At 39.3% G+C, this 14,561-nt stretch overlaps 1 protein-coding gene across 5 annotated transcripts in view; it reads right to left on the reverse strand.

Moving 5' to 3' along the window:
* Positions 1–14,561, reverse strand: part of CTNND2 (catenin delta 2) — a 948,913-nt gene that overhangs the window by 113,601 nt on the left and 820,751 nt on the right. For all 5 annotated transcript variants that reach the window (XM_024247287.3, XM_054555411.2, XM_054555413.2 and 2 more), the window contains one exon: positions 13,198–13,371. In XM_024247287.3, the coding sequence (XP_024103055.1) occupies positions 13,198–13,371 (174 nt within the window). The remainder of the gene's footprint in view (positions 1–13,197; positions 13,372–14,561) is intronic.

Below are 14,561 nucleotides of genomic sequence, written 5' to 3' on the forward strand. Positions count from 1 at the left end.
GTGTACAGAAGATTTCCAATGTTATCACAGCAAATGAGACCAATTTGCCCAGATTTAGTAGGTCCAATACAAGAAGTCATGTCTAGTTGGAATTTCTCGCTTGTGTCAGGAAAGGATCCCTTCTCCTTGCAGGTGATGGGACAAAGCTTTTGCACTCCTCTTCCTGGGGAGAGGCTCAGGCCATTATTTGACCCAAAGAAGTGTTGTCAGCATGGGACAGAGAAGCAGCAAACATGTATTGTCTAAGGCTAGAGGGCACAGATCCAGGTAAAAGATGGAATATATTTGAAAGAGAATTGGAACAGGGAGAAAATAATTTGCCCTCTCCCTAGTCAATACAGTGCCTCCATGCTGGGGAAAGAAAGGATGCAGTTTGGAGAGGAAGCAAGAGATGCGGCAGCACTGTGGGGGCTGCCAGCTGATCCCTGGAGTCCTCCTGGACAAGCCCCCCTCCGTGGATAAGGGGGACTGAGGATGACATCCCCCTTGAAGATGGGAGAATGGAAAGTCCACAGCTCGGCTGCTCTTCTTGGATGACAGCAGTGGCTGAGCAAGACTCAGTGAAGTCTCCTGTACCATCCCAGAATGGCGGCCACAGGGCAGGATCAGTGACATGGCTTGCTGGGCTGGGGAGGGCTGGGAGGATTCCTGTAGCCCCAGTGTGGCAAGGGGTAGCTGCTAAGGGTGGTCTTGAATGGGTGGGGTGTGTAGGTTAGCTGAGGAGGAGAAACGAAGGACCCAGGGCTGCAAAGGGGTTACTTGGCCAGAAGGGAGGAGACACATCAGTGGAGGACATGGTGGGAGCAGACGGTGCCTCTCTGGATTAAGGAGAGGCGGTGGTTGCATCTCAGGGGAGCTCAAAAGGGATGGAGGCAGGTGTGGGCCAAGACAGGACCCTGGACCGGAGATGGTCCAATCACCAATCACAACGTCCATGTGTGTCCTGGAGAAGAGGCTGCGTAGAACAGAGTTGATTCCACACTGAGAAATGGACACCACACCCCCATCCTCTGTGTGGGACTATACCTGTAAGACCCCCAAGTTTAGCATCAACTGCAGGGGCAGGAGAGGATGAAGGTGAGGAACGTAAAATGTGGCCACGCTTGAAGCCTGATGGGACTGGGAAACAGCTGAATTTGACTGGGTTTGCCTAGAAATGTTGAGATTCACATTTCTTTCCTTTCTATTTGTTGGCATCAGGCAAATGAGGGCTCAGAGATGAACCTGAAGTGAATTAACAAAGTTACTTGCACACAAGTTTGTGTCCCATGAAATTCCTAGTTGTATGTATTGAGAATTTGGTAACAAGGAGAAGTCAGTATCTTTTAACCCTTTAAGGCCAGGCTGTCTCATTCTAATGTGAATTTCCAGGGATTTGACTTTTACAAATACCAGCCCAGCTATAAATACAACTGATGGTCATAATTTTTCCAAAAAGTTCCCCCTTGCTGAAACTGAGGTGATTCTGTGAAGGCCAATTTGTTCCTGAAAGGAGATTAATACTATAATTCAACTAGCTTTTCCTCATTGAAATCCTAATAATTTGCTAAATTACAATGACAGTGTTTTCCTTTAAGTACTAAATATTCTCTTCTGAGGCTGAACCCATTATAGTGCCAAAATTCTGAATTTGTTGAATAATTCTCTATATTCTAAAAGTACTCTTGTGTTAGAAGTATAGTCTGCAATTAAATGATTTTCAGTTAAGATCATTTGTCCATTAACTTTCTTTATCAAATTAGCCATTTCCTCAGTTTTTCTTTTAACAAGGTAAAGTCAAATTTTAAAACCAAACTCTTCCAATGAAAAATACATACAATGAATTTGGTACAAATGGCATGCGATTCCTAAATTTGTTTCTGAATTTATTTACAATACCCATGTCTCATTCCCATGACAAGAGGGTAGGAAACACCTCCTGCACTGAAAAGCTTATTTAGTTAGTCTTATTTTTACCAGTAGTTTACTATAAAAACAATGCACAAAATATTAGGAAACGGCATGGCTTTTGCTGTATGCCCCAGATTATTCTCTCTAGAATGGATTATTATTTGAATTACCAGATTCTCCCAGCCGGAAAAGAACTGTGCTTGGTTCCTGCTCTAGGATTTATGAAATAATGGGGTGGGATTAGCACAAGGTCCTTCAAATGATGGGGTTACTCTGCAATGGATATAGAAGTCAGGTGTTGGCTCTTCACATCCAGAGTTAGGTTATGGATTTACACATCTTTGTTTCCGAAATTTCAAAATCTATTTTGAAACCTGGTATCTCTAGTCAAGATGACTAGTGAAGAATTCCATTCTGTTAGTAAAGAAATAAATCAATTTAATAAACACAAATTTTGGTTAAGGCAATGGCAACTATTGCATATTTAGTGTTTTTTTTTGTTATTGTTGTTTCTTTGTCTGAATTTTAAAAATGTAAGTCAAGTGAGGGCAAAGACTGAATTTTAGCCCATGTGTTTATGCAATGCTCAAAATATTAATGTACAGGCAAGATAATTTCCTGGGGGGAAAATCATTTAGATGTGCTTTTGTAGTAAGAACAAACAAAGAAGGTCAAGCTCAAGTAAAAGTGACCCAGAGGAAGCATTCACTGAAGAGATTGGAAGAAGCATACTCATTCCCCAACTCTCAAGCTATCTCAAGGATTAGTAATTTTCAATTAAAAAATATCTTTAAAAAAGGAAACTTTCTGAACATGAAAAGGTTTTTTTTGGTTTGTTTTACTGTGAATGTAATCAAATATTAGAGATGTCATCCTTGTGTGCAACTGGTATCTAGAAATGCCTTCTGGGGAACTAAATACAACCCTGTTAAATGATAGACAGCGCATGGTATGAGATTCAGACTGCCTCAGATCTTATTCTGAGACCCCTGTGTGTTCCTTAGTAACAGCGATGCATGAATACACCATTGAGAAGGGGAAACTGACCACAGTGGAGGTCCAAAATGAAACTGCTCACACTGCTACCCTCTAAACAAGAGTGGTGGTTGAGAGGTGCAGGTTCTGAGCCACTACATTCACAGACATGGAAGATTTGGTGATATTTTTATCCAATTTAGGAAAATAAAATTAATTCAGTGTTTCTTGTTCTAAGTTAATAGACACTAAGTCAGAAAACTTTTCCTCTACTTATCTTTTTTTTTTTTTTTTCTCTTTAAACATAGTGCCTCATGGGTGGAAGCGATCTGGACTTCATGTTTTCCTTTTGGAACCAGAAAACATGCCATTTTTGGAATATTAAGCAATTTCTTTCTTTTGGTTATGGGGAGGGAGAAATCTGAAATTTATCTTTAGGGCACAGTTTGGAGGGGCCCTGTTGATAAGCCCTTTCAGTCTTGCAACTGTAAGGCAAAGTTTTTGCTGAAGTCTTAGGTAGTAAGTTAACTACAGTGGAATTATTTTTTTACTAAGATAGTATGTTTTATTTTCTAATAGTCTAGTATAAATCAAATATATTAGCAAATTCTTTAGAAGACAGAATCTTATTTTTCTTGGATCTGGATTTAGATGACCTTACTGCAAATTATTATCGATTGTTGGTAGGGGATGAGTTTACGAAGACATCTGTGTACTAGAGGCTAGGAGCTGAGCCCAGCCTATGAGAAGGGACATAGAGCTGTGATCTTGACTTTCATAAGAGAACATATGTTGTTATGAACTTGTGTTTTTGCTGCTGTTGTTTTTGCTTCCTGCTGGTGGATAGTGATGACAACAGCAGTCTTCTAAGTCACACATTGAAGACGGCAGAACAGCTATCAGCCTGGGTGAATTAATTCGTGGAGGGGAACTTCTGCCTTAATCTGCTCTTAACTGTGACATCAGGAGAAAATAACTTATCTCACTTGGGTATTTGCATATGTGGGGGTCTCTTTGTTATAGCAGTTAGCACTCTCCTAAATAATACTAGGCTAGTGTACTAAAATAAACTCTCAATCACGGGATCCTAGCCCCAAGGCTTTAGCAAGCAATGCTGGAAGTGTGCTTCCTCACCTCTGCCACTTCGTTGTAAAAATAACCTCACAGATGGCCCTGTGCCGGCACATACTGCTATAGCTGTATCTGAAATGGATTTTGTAGATGCTTTGTATACATGTTTACCATATTGTAAGGGAAGAGACCGAGTCATATTCATCTATTTATCTCAATTGTCTTGTCTTTTTTGGCCCACAGTTGGAGATTTTAAAATGTTTAATTGATGAAAAAAGATGTCAGGTTGATTTACAGCATGAAGTCTGATGATTTAACAACAGCATTCTGCACGGAGGGGAACTATGCAAAAAGGATCAAAGCCACTGAAATTACTAACGGGGCCAAAAAATTCTAACCACTTCCACAAAACTACTGCTAGGGTTTAAAATGCTTACAGAACTGGGCACAGTGGCTCACGCCTATAATCCTAGCACTTTCGGAGGCCAAGGTGGGTGGATCACTTGAGGCCAGGAGTTCGAGACCAGCCTGGCCAATATGGTGAAACTCCATCTCTACTAAAAATACAAAAATTAGCTGGGCATGGTCCAGGCTCCTGTAATACCAGCTCCTCGGGAGACTGAGGCAGGAGAATCCCTTGAACCAGGGAGGTGGAGGTTGTGGTGTGCCAAGATCCTACCACTGCACACTAGCCTGGGTGACAGAATGAAACTCCGTCTCAAAAAAATAAATAGATAGATAGATAGAGAAATAAATAAATAAAATGGTTACATGCCTCTTTGGGAGTGTGTTCTGGGACCCCTGGTGTGGGGCTAGAACCTTTGACTCAGGGCTTATGAATACTTGTTTGTCTCCAGGACTGAAGAACAGAATACTGAGGTGGCATGTCCTGAGCCACCATAGCGCTGATCATGCTGTGTCAATTCATCTAAGTTTTTATGTTAGAATTCCTCTGTGAAGTGACTGCTCATGTGACAGGTTAGCCCATGTCTTAAACTGGGCTGAAAATGGGTTTCATGTACAGGTAGTTTTACAAGTGCTCTCAGTGCAATTGGTGGACTAGGACTTCCCATTAGGGCAGGAGTCCCCAACCCCTGGGCCACAGACCAGTATTGGTCTGTGGCCTGTTAGGAACTGGGCTGCACACCAGGAGGTGAATGGTGGGTGAGTGAGCATTACCGCCTGAGTTCTGCCTCCTGTCAGATTGGCAGCAGCATCTGATTCTCACAGGAGCACAGACCCTATTGTGAACTGTGCATGTGAGAGATCTAGGTTGCACGCTCCTTATGAGACTTTAATGCCTGATGATCTGAGGTGGAACAGTTTCATTCCAAAACTATTCCTCACCCCACTGGATCCACGGAAAAATTGTCTTCCACGAAACTGGTTCCTGGTGCCAAAAATGTTGGGGACCACTGCTTTAGGGATAGGCTGTGTCTGCTAGACACCAAACTAAAAGTCAATTTAATATACGATTGAGCCCAATAGGTTCAGCCTTTTTTTTCTTTTTTCTTTTTTTTAGTGCTTTATAGATGCTGCCTCCCTGTCTTCTCACTGGCATTGTTGCTGATAAGAAATCTGCCGTCTTCCTTATCTTGTATGGAACATGTCTTTTCTTCCTCTGGATGAAGATTTTCTTTTTAATGCTGACTTTGAGCAGTTTGATTTTGATGCACCTTGGTTTTATTTCTTCATGTTCCTTGTGCTTGAGGTTGTTTAAGCTGCTTTGATCTGTGAGTGTATGAGTTTCATTAAATTTGGGAAATTTTCAGTCATTATTTTTTCAAAAATTTTTTCCTATTCTCTTCCTCCTTTCTCTGTCCTCTCATTAGGGTACTCCGTCTACATATATATCAGGCCACTTGACACCCACAGATGATCTGTACCTTTCTTTTTTCTTTCTGTGTTTCATGCTGGATAGCTTCTATTGTCTTCAAGTTCACTGATCTTTTCTTCTGCAATGTCTAATCTGCTGTTAATCACACCCCATGTATTTTTCATTTCAGACACTGCATTTCAGACTCTACAGGTTTTATTTGAGTCTTTTACACATTTTCCATGTGTAACTTTTTAAATGTTTTGAACACATGGAATACAGTTATAATAACTGCTTATTTGATAATTTTAACATTTGTCAGTTCTGAGTTAGTTTTCATTTATTTATTTTTCTCCTTATTATGGATTGCTTTTTCTATTTACTTGCAGGACAGTTTTTAGTTGTATGCCAGACATTCTCAATTTTAATTTATTGGGTGCTGAATATTTTTGTATTCCTACAGATATCTTAAAGCTTTGTTCTAGGATGCAGTTAATTTACTTGGAAACTGTTGATCCTTTTGGGTCTAACTTAAGATTTGATAGGAAAGACTAGAGCACGGTTAGTCCAGGGCTAATTATTCCTCTGTACTGAGGCAAGACCCTACTGAGTATTCTCCCCAGTGGCCCATGGATTATGAGATTTTCTTCTCTGGCTCTTGAGAACATGTACTATATGCACCTCCACATAAGTGTCCGATTTCATTCTCCCTAATAATTTCAGGTGTTTCTTTCCCAGCCTTGGGTATTTGCCTCAGACACATGTGCTGAGAGTTCTCTGTTGAATATTTAAGGGGAGTCCTCTGCACATCTCTAGGGTTCTATGTGTGGCTCTCTCCTCTTTGATATTTTGTCCTATGAACTCTGATCACTTTGATATCTCCAGATTCCCTGATCCATCTCCTGAACACAGTGAGTCTACTGAGATCCCCCTGGTCCCTCAATCTTCGTGCCATGGCTTGGAAACTCTCTCTCAACGTGGTGAGCTGAGACAATCAGAGGACTCACCTTCTTTTGTTTCCTGTCTTTCAGAGATCTTTGTCCTCTGTTGACTAACGTCTAGTGTCTTACTAAAAAACCCCAATGTTTCACATACGTCTTTTCTTTGTTGTTGTTGTTTTTCCTTGAAGAAAGGTAAATTTGAACCTTGTCATTCCATCTTGGCATCTTGGCTGGAAGTGGAAATCCCTCTGGTTCAGCTGTTTCTACAACTTTAAAGTTCTGTAATTTAGAACTTTAGAAATCAGATCATCCAATGACAGTACTAAAATTAATGCAAAACTATTAAAAAATGGGTTTTCTCCATTTATTGATTCGGATGCATATGGCATTTGCAACACAGATGTGATCTCTGCTATCCGTACTGCTTCCCAGGTCTTGTAGGGATGAAATCACTGAGTCCTGTGATTAGGACCAATGACTTGGTTGTGGCCATGCTCCTCCCATCTCCTGCTCCATACAGTGGTTCTGTCCTTGTCCTGCAACAGACTGGTCATTGCCTGTGTCTGAGTGTACCATCTCCAGGACACTGCTGACCAGACAGGGTGCTCTGATCACCTCTGTGTTTATACTGGCCTAGTTTCTAATTGATGAGGCACGATGCTTCGTGTTCTATCTTCATCATAGTCTTTCAAAACTCTGTTTCTTTACATTTAAATCTAAAGCTTGGCATCACACCATTAACTAGAACAAAGACAAGTCATTTTGTCTTAGATGACAAACCATGATTCTTAACTTGCATTTGATGGACTCCACTAACCTGCCCTGGTTCACTTTTACATGATACACTACCTACTAAGCTATGCTAAAGTCAGTCTTCTCAAGGCTGTTATCTCTCTTTCTAAGGACAAGTCTCCAATTTCCCAGTTCTCTTACATTTTTTATTCATTTGGGGCACATGGCCAGAGATTCTGTTTCCTTCTTCACTAAGTCCATGTTGCTATTACGTTAGCTCATTAAATATTAATAGATTAACATCCAAGTATCTCTGTTCTGTCTTATTTTTAAAATAAATGGCAAATAAGAGATGCTTTGAAAACAGTCACACTTTAGGAGGAAAACTGGGTGTACAAAGATTTTAAAATGTTTGACTTCATAGCAAGTACAGATATATTTCTACAGTTCAAATCCTGGGTTTTCAGAAAGCTAAAGTACAATAGAAATAATCCATAAACGGGAATTAAAAGAACATTCATTCACATTTTGGAAATCTTCAAAGCACTATATCCAATTGTTTTAATATTCTGCAACAAACAAAATCATTGTACTATACATGAGAAAAAGGTAACTGAAGTCCATGTTGGCAATGAAAAACATTTATCACTTTGCTTCTGCCATAATAACATTATGTTTTTCTGATGCTCATAAACCAAGTAATGAGTGTTTGAAAGTTTAAAAAGTGTTTAGGGCCATTATGAATATCTAGTTTGCTAGTCAATTTGTCACAGAAAAAGAGTGTGCATGATCTTCCTATAAAGAGAAATTACTGTTTTAGATGATGAGGTCTATAAAAAGCTGTCTCCATGCAAAATTATAGTATTTTACCTCTACATTTCTGTTTTTGTTGGGTCATAAAAAGTTAAGAACACTAAAGAAATACCACTAAATTTTAACAGTTGCTATAAAAATGTATTCTTTGAATTCTAGATTTCAGATGGTAACACTATATGCTGTTGTGTATCCGAACTCAATCTTTTAATAATTCAAGACTTTTTTCTGAAATCATCTTTTTAAAAGTAAGGATTTATCTGTTTGGTTTCTGGACAACTCATCCTTTGTCTTCTTGAAATTATAATAATTTATCATTGCTTGGCTTCATGATAATCTTCTCAAATCTTCCCTAAGAATTGTCTACTTGCTCTTCCCATGAAACATGGCAAATTAGTACATTATACAAAAGATGATGATAATGTGACTGATCCCTATATGTGTACTTGTATTTTGATAAGAAATGTTTATGTATGTATGTATATATTTATAATTACTCCCAAGTATTACTTAACAGCCCCTTGTCATGCCTGAGAACTATCCCATTATCTAGAATTATTAGGGAAGGAGTGCTTCTCATAAGCAAGACTGACATCCTAAGAGGCAAAATCCTACTTTAACCACTGGGATGGAAATCTTTTGCAAATGCTTTCTGTCTTCTAAAATTATTAGTAATAACATTTTCTTGATGACAGAGGGCCAACTTTATGACTCTCAGAGTAGATGGAACAGCCATGACATTAAATGGTCTCTGACAGTTTTTCTTTCTTGCATTCTTATATTCAGTTTTCCTAACTCCTCTGTCTTTTCTCTTTGCCACCACAGTATCTACTCTCCCTCCTTATGATGGTCTACGTGTCTGCCTACAAGAGTTCTTGCATTTTTTTTTTTTTTTTTTTGAGATGGAGTCTCACTCTGTCACCAGGCTGCAGTGCAGTGGCGTGATCCCGGCTCACTGCAATCTCCGCCTCCCAGGTTCAAGTGATTCTCCTGCCTCAGCCTCCTGAGTAGCTGGGACTACACGCCACCATGCCCAGCTAATTTTTGTATTTTTAACAGAGACAGGGCCAGGATGATCTTGATCTCTTGACCTTGTGATCCATCCACCTCGGCCTCCCAAAGTGCTGGGATTACAGGTGTGAGCCACAACACCTGGCCAGTTCTTGTGTTTTTTAACATGTTGATTTCCGATAAGGACTGGGAAATCGATGGTCGTCATTGTTAAGCTTTGTCTAAAACAGAACAGCTTCTGTTATGCTGACTTTGGCTATTCTAGACCCTTCTGCCATTTTCCTAGTATTCTCTACTCTCTTAGCAGTAGAGAAATTTACCAAAGAAATGCGCTCTGGATATGTGGAATAACTGTGCTGAACTAATGCACAGATTTATTGTGCTGGAAACAGTAAGATGCTATTGCCAGAAAATATTAAGAATAATTATCATACTTCTTCCATAATTCCCATTATGTAAAGTAGAAGAGAATCTTAAAATATAAAAATAGTAAATTCTTTTTAAATTTGTCATTTTCTTACTCTACATACCTAAAGATCCACACATATCTAAGCGGTTCTTGCAGCTGATCTGGTTTTCCCTGAGACACAGAACCTGGAAACTTACACAGAAATCTCAGCACAGTAGGAACTGCAGAACTGGCCCTTTGCTACTGAGCTCTGCAACCTGCAAAACATTGTTCAGTCTGAACACTGAAAAGAAAATGGTTCTCTCATAACTTCTATCAATTTTACATTGTATTGACAGTATATTGCCATCTGAACCAAAGAATCAAAATATCATAAAATGTGACCATCTGAGGACGGCCTGGAACATAATACGTGCTACTAAATTCTTATTGACTAGTAGATATTAATAAATAGAAAACACTGCAATCCTCAAGGAAGACATATAGACATGGATAGTAGTTGAGAAAAATGCTCACATTTGAATTTTTTTGCTCAGCCAAGCACAGGGGTAGTCAGTGGGATAGAAACAGATAAATGGGGCTTGGTCTGCCCATAAGGGGCGTACAGACCAAATTCTCTTCTAGAGGACAGTCTTAGCAGCTCAGAAGGAATCATTATATGAATGAATGATTAGTGCCACTGATCCTTAAATTTGGTGTTTAGATGTGGCGCAGTTCTTTGTACTTTAACATGTCTTTTTTATCTGTCTGCTTTTAGGATTTTTTTTCTTTGTTACTAATTTTGAGCAATCTGATTAAAATATACCTTGGTATTTTTTCTTCATGTTTTCTGTGCCTGGGGCTCCTTGAGCTGCTTAGATCTGTGAGTTTATAGTTTTCATTAAATTTGGAAAATTTTCAACCATTATTTTTAAAAATTTTTTTTCTGTTCTCTTTCTACTCTCATTTGGGGACTCCGTTTACACATATATGAGGTCACTTGAAGCTCACTGATGCACTGTTCATTTTTTCTTCTTTTTTCTTTGTGTTTCATCTTGAATCATTCCTACTGCTGTCTTCAAGTTCACTAATATTTTATTCTGTAATCTTATAATCTGTTGTTAATCCCACTCCACATAATTTTTGTTCAGGCATTATATTATATTTATTATACTTTAAGTTCTGGGATACATGTGCAGAATGTGCAGGTTTGTTACACAGGTATACACATACCATGGTGGTTTGCTGCCCCCATCAACCATTATCTACATTAGGTATTTCTCCTAATGCTATCCCTCTCCTAGCCCCCCACCCCTGCCAGGCCCCGGCGTGTGATGTTCCCCTCCCTGTTTCCATGTGTCCTCATTGTTCAATTCCCACTTATGAGTGAGAACATGTGGTATTTGGTTTTCTGTCCCTGTGTTAGTTTGCTGAGAATGATGGTTTCCAGCTCCATCCATGTCCCTGCTAAGGACATGAACTCATCCTTTTTTACGGATGCATAGTATTCCATGGTGTATATGAGGCATTATATTTTAATTCTAGAAGCTTGAGTTTGTTCTTTTATATATTTTTCCTATTTCTACTTTTTGAACATATGGAATATAGAGTTTAAAGGTTGAAGTCTTACATTCAAAATCTTCTAGAGCCCAAAGATATTCCTCCACTTTTAAGTTATTATTACATGATAATGAAATAAGTATTTCTCAAGGAAAATGATAATTGATAAAAATAAAGGAAGAGAGAAAGAAGAGAGAGACAGAGGGAGGGAGGGAGGGAGACAGAGAGAGACAGAGAGAGAGAAAGAGAGAGAGAAACAACATCTTAAGATGGCACATCTGATTTGCCACCATCTAGAACTTTGTGTCTTAGTCAGGCTGATGCCTGAAGCCCAGAGCCCATTTTCCTGTACCTGTCTAGTTAGTGCTGCAAGGCAGGGGAGCTGGGTAGGGTCTTCTAGCTCATGAGCACGTGAGTGGTCATGCGCGCATACAGTGTCTTGGCCTATGACATCTTGCTACCATCCTTGCATCCAGCATTGTGACTGATGTGCACGATGTAGAGTGAGGCAGCCCTGATTTTCTCTGCAGATGACACATCTGAGACACAGTGATATGCTGTAGTTTGCCCAGGCTCACCATGCTCAGAAAAGGTAGAGCCTCGGTTTGAATTGTGATTTGAGTCAAAGCTTCCTAGATCACGCTAAATTTAGAGAGACATAATATGTAAGGCCTCATTCCAGGAAGAGATTTCCATTAGTATCTCTTTCCTGCTCCTATAAGACTATGCTCCGGATGTCTATCTGGTGCAACTCTGCTTTTGAAGCTTTTCTCTACCAATCTCTGGTTGCAAGCAAGAGGTGTGTACAACTCTAGGGCTGTCTACAGGCAGGGTGTAGAAAAGGGCTAATCATGCCCATTCCTAAGACTCTTAGGAGAAGAAGTGGGTCTGGCATGGGGCAGCGGCCAGCTCTGTAGGAAGAATTGTCAGGGCCTGGGGTCCATGGGCTGGGATGGCACACTTGAGAAAGAAGGAAGTTCTGTAACTTGGACGGTAGCAATGGAAACAAAGGATGACAGAGAGAGAATGACAAGAAGGCAGACATCCAAAGGAATAAGCAAAGGGGAGGGTGTAGTTACATAATGTTGAGGCCAGGGTGTGGTGTGTGTGTGACATCTATGGCCTTGAGCTTCTGAATGTTATCTGTATCCGTGTGTATATGTTAACATGGTTTGGATGAAAATAAATGTCAAGGAAAGGAGTGATTGATGAATATCCCACACCCCAGGATTTGATATGAGATGAATGGAACATGCATAGCAGAAGTACAAACTTTCTCTCTTGGTATTCTCCCCACCTGCCCTCATTCTTCTAATAGGTCAAACTTTTTATTCAACAAAGCAAATTAGCGCATTGGTGACCAGACTCAGGAATGAATTACTATGGTGAATCTCTTTTTGCCCAAAATGAGTGTTATGAAAATCAATCAGGAACAGTGTCAGTTTGCAAGGACTCAGAAAAAGGCTGTTCTAATCTCCTCTCCAATCATAAATTTACTTTAACACGTTTGCCAGTCAACTAACAACACTATTATTCTCTGTAAGCCCATGCTTTAAAAACATACGGGGTTCTTTTCTTTTCTTTTGGGGCTGGGACCCGGTACATTTTAAGTGTTCACATGGGGTTTTACACAGGTATTTGAGCATTAACTCCCTTACCAGTTAATGATAGTGCTTTGAAAAAATATCAACCTGTCACAATCTGCACTGAAAACAAAGTAGCTCAGCTACAAGAATAGAATGAAAAACATTTCACAGCATTTTCAGTGACTATAACCACATCTAGTCCTCTCTGTTTGTAGTGATCTTCAAGGACTCCTGAGCTAGATGAATTTTTAAAAGGAATACATTTCCAAGTAAAACAGTTCAATATAATTTTTTTTTCTCTAACATCCTAGAAATCTTTATTAGAATTGCATTTCTCAAAACTGGACTTGTACTGTTTTCTGAGGAGTTGCTCATAACTCCAGATTTCTTTTTATTGTAATGAACTGGCCATACCTTCCAGCTCCCCGCAGCCAAGTTCTGCAGGGCGCCTGCCGCCCCTTCCAGCGTGTCTGGATTTGAGCACTCAGAGAGCAGTGTGAGGTAGGGTTTGACTATTGATGGGTGCCACAGCATCTGGATCCCTTTTGGTGGTTCAGCACAGTCTGGAAGAGGTCCTACTCCATCCCACTGGTGGAAGAAAAACAAGAGAGCAAACATCTTTAACATCTTTATGCTTCCCAACTTTGCCTTCCCCAAACGTTATAGGCGAAAACAAAAGCAGAGCGTTATCACATTTGCTGAACATAGACTGCACGGAGGCTATTGCATCAGCAGTCCAGGGGTCACTAAAAGTGGAAGCCATTCCTGCCCAGCGAGAGCTTGGGATCGAGGGTGGAGGGTGGGTTGGCGTATGCACGCAAGAGAATGTAACTGCCAGAAGAAGTGGATAAGCTCTCCAAGAACGACTCTAACATGTTGCTGTAGGAAGGAAGGGGAAGAGATGAATTAATTTTGATTGAGCAGGTTGGAAGAAGGATACAGATCAAGGTAGCGTATTTTGTAGTGAGCATACTACCGGTGTTGCATAATAGTTACCAACAATAAATGCCCTCACTGCTTATGCATAATTATTAATGTGATAAACTCCTATATAATCTGTTACATGTATACAAACTGGGTTCTATTGTTGCATCTAACAAATGACAGAATTGATAAAAGAGAGAAAACTGCTATGGTTTATTAGACACAATGACATGAGCTATAGGCAAATCTAGAACTTGGAGCAATCATGATAGTTAAGTTTGCTTTGAATCGAATCTAATGAATAACAGGATAACGTGTAATTCAAAATTAATTACCCATAATTTAGAAATTATGGCTTACATGCACAAAGGAATACCAGTCAACCATTAAGAATGATACTTATGAAGACTATGTAGCAACTTGGACAAATTATAACAATAAAAGTTAAATGATCAAAGCAGGATGCAAAGTAGTATGGGATTTGCACATTATTCCAAGTAAAATGCATCATAAAACACCTGTAATTATCATAAAAATTTTTTAATACAATGTCTTTTTTTTCTACATTTCAAACTTCCTGTTCTATTACTCTTACAATTTAAAAACACTAAAAATTAAAATAATGATTCTGATCTTTGATTACACAAAGGCTTTGTCTCTTGTGAAAATAATGACTATAATAAAGTTAGAAATGAAAGATGCTATGCTTTTAGGAAAAAATACACATATTCAGTTCTGAGAAAAATCACAGTAAAATAAAACAATTTATTTATAATTTTAGTGTGAGAACATGAAGATATTTAGCTTATTAGTGTTTATTAATGATTACTTAAAAATACAGTGTAAATGACACA

The sequence above is a fragment of the Pongo abelii genome, chromosome 4 (assembly GCF_028885655.2).
Source record: "Pongo abelii isolate AG06213 chromosome 4, NHGRI_mPonAbe1-v2.0_pri, whole genome shotgun sequence".
NCBI classification, from domain to species: domain Eukaryota; kingdom Metazoa; phylum Chordata; class Mammalia; order Primates; family Hominidae; genus Pongo; species Pongo abelii.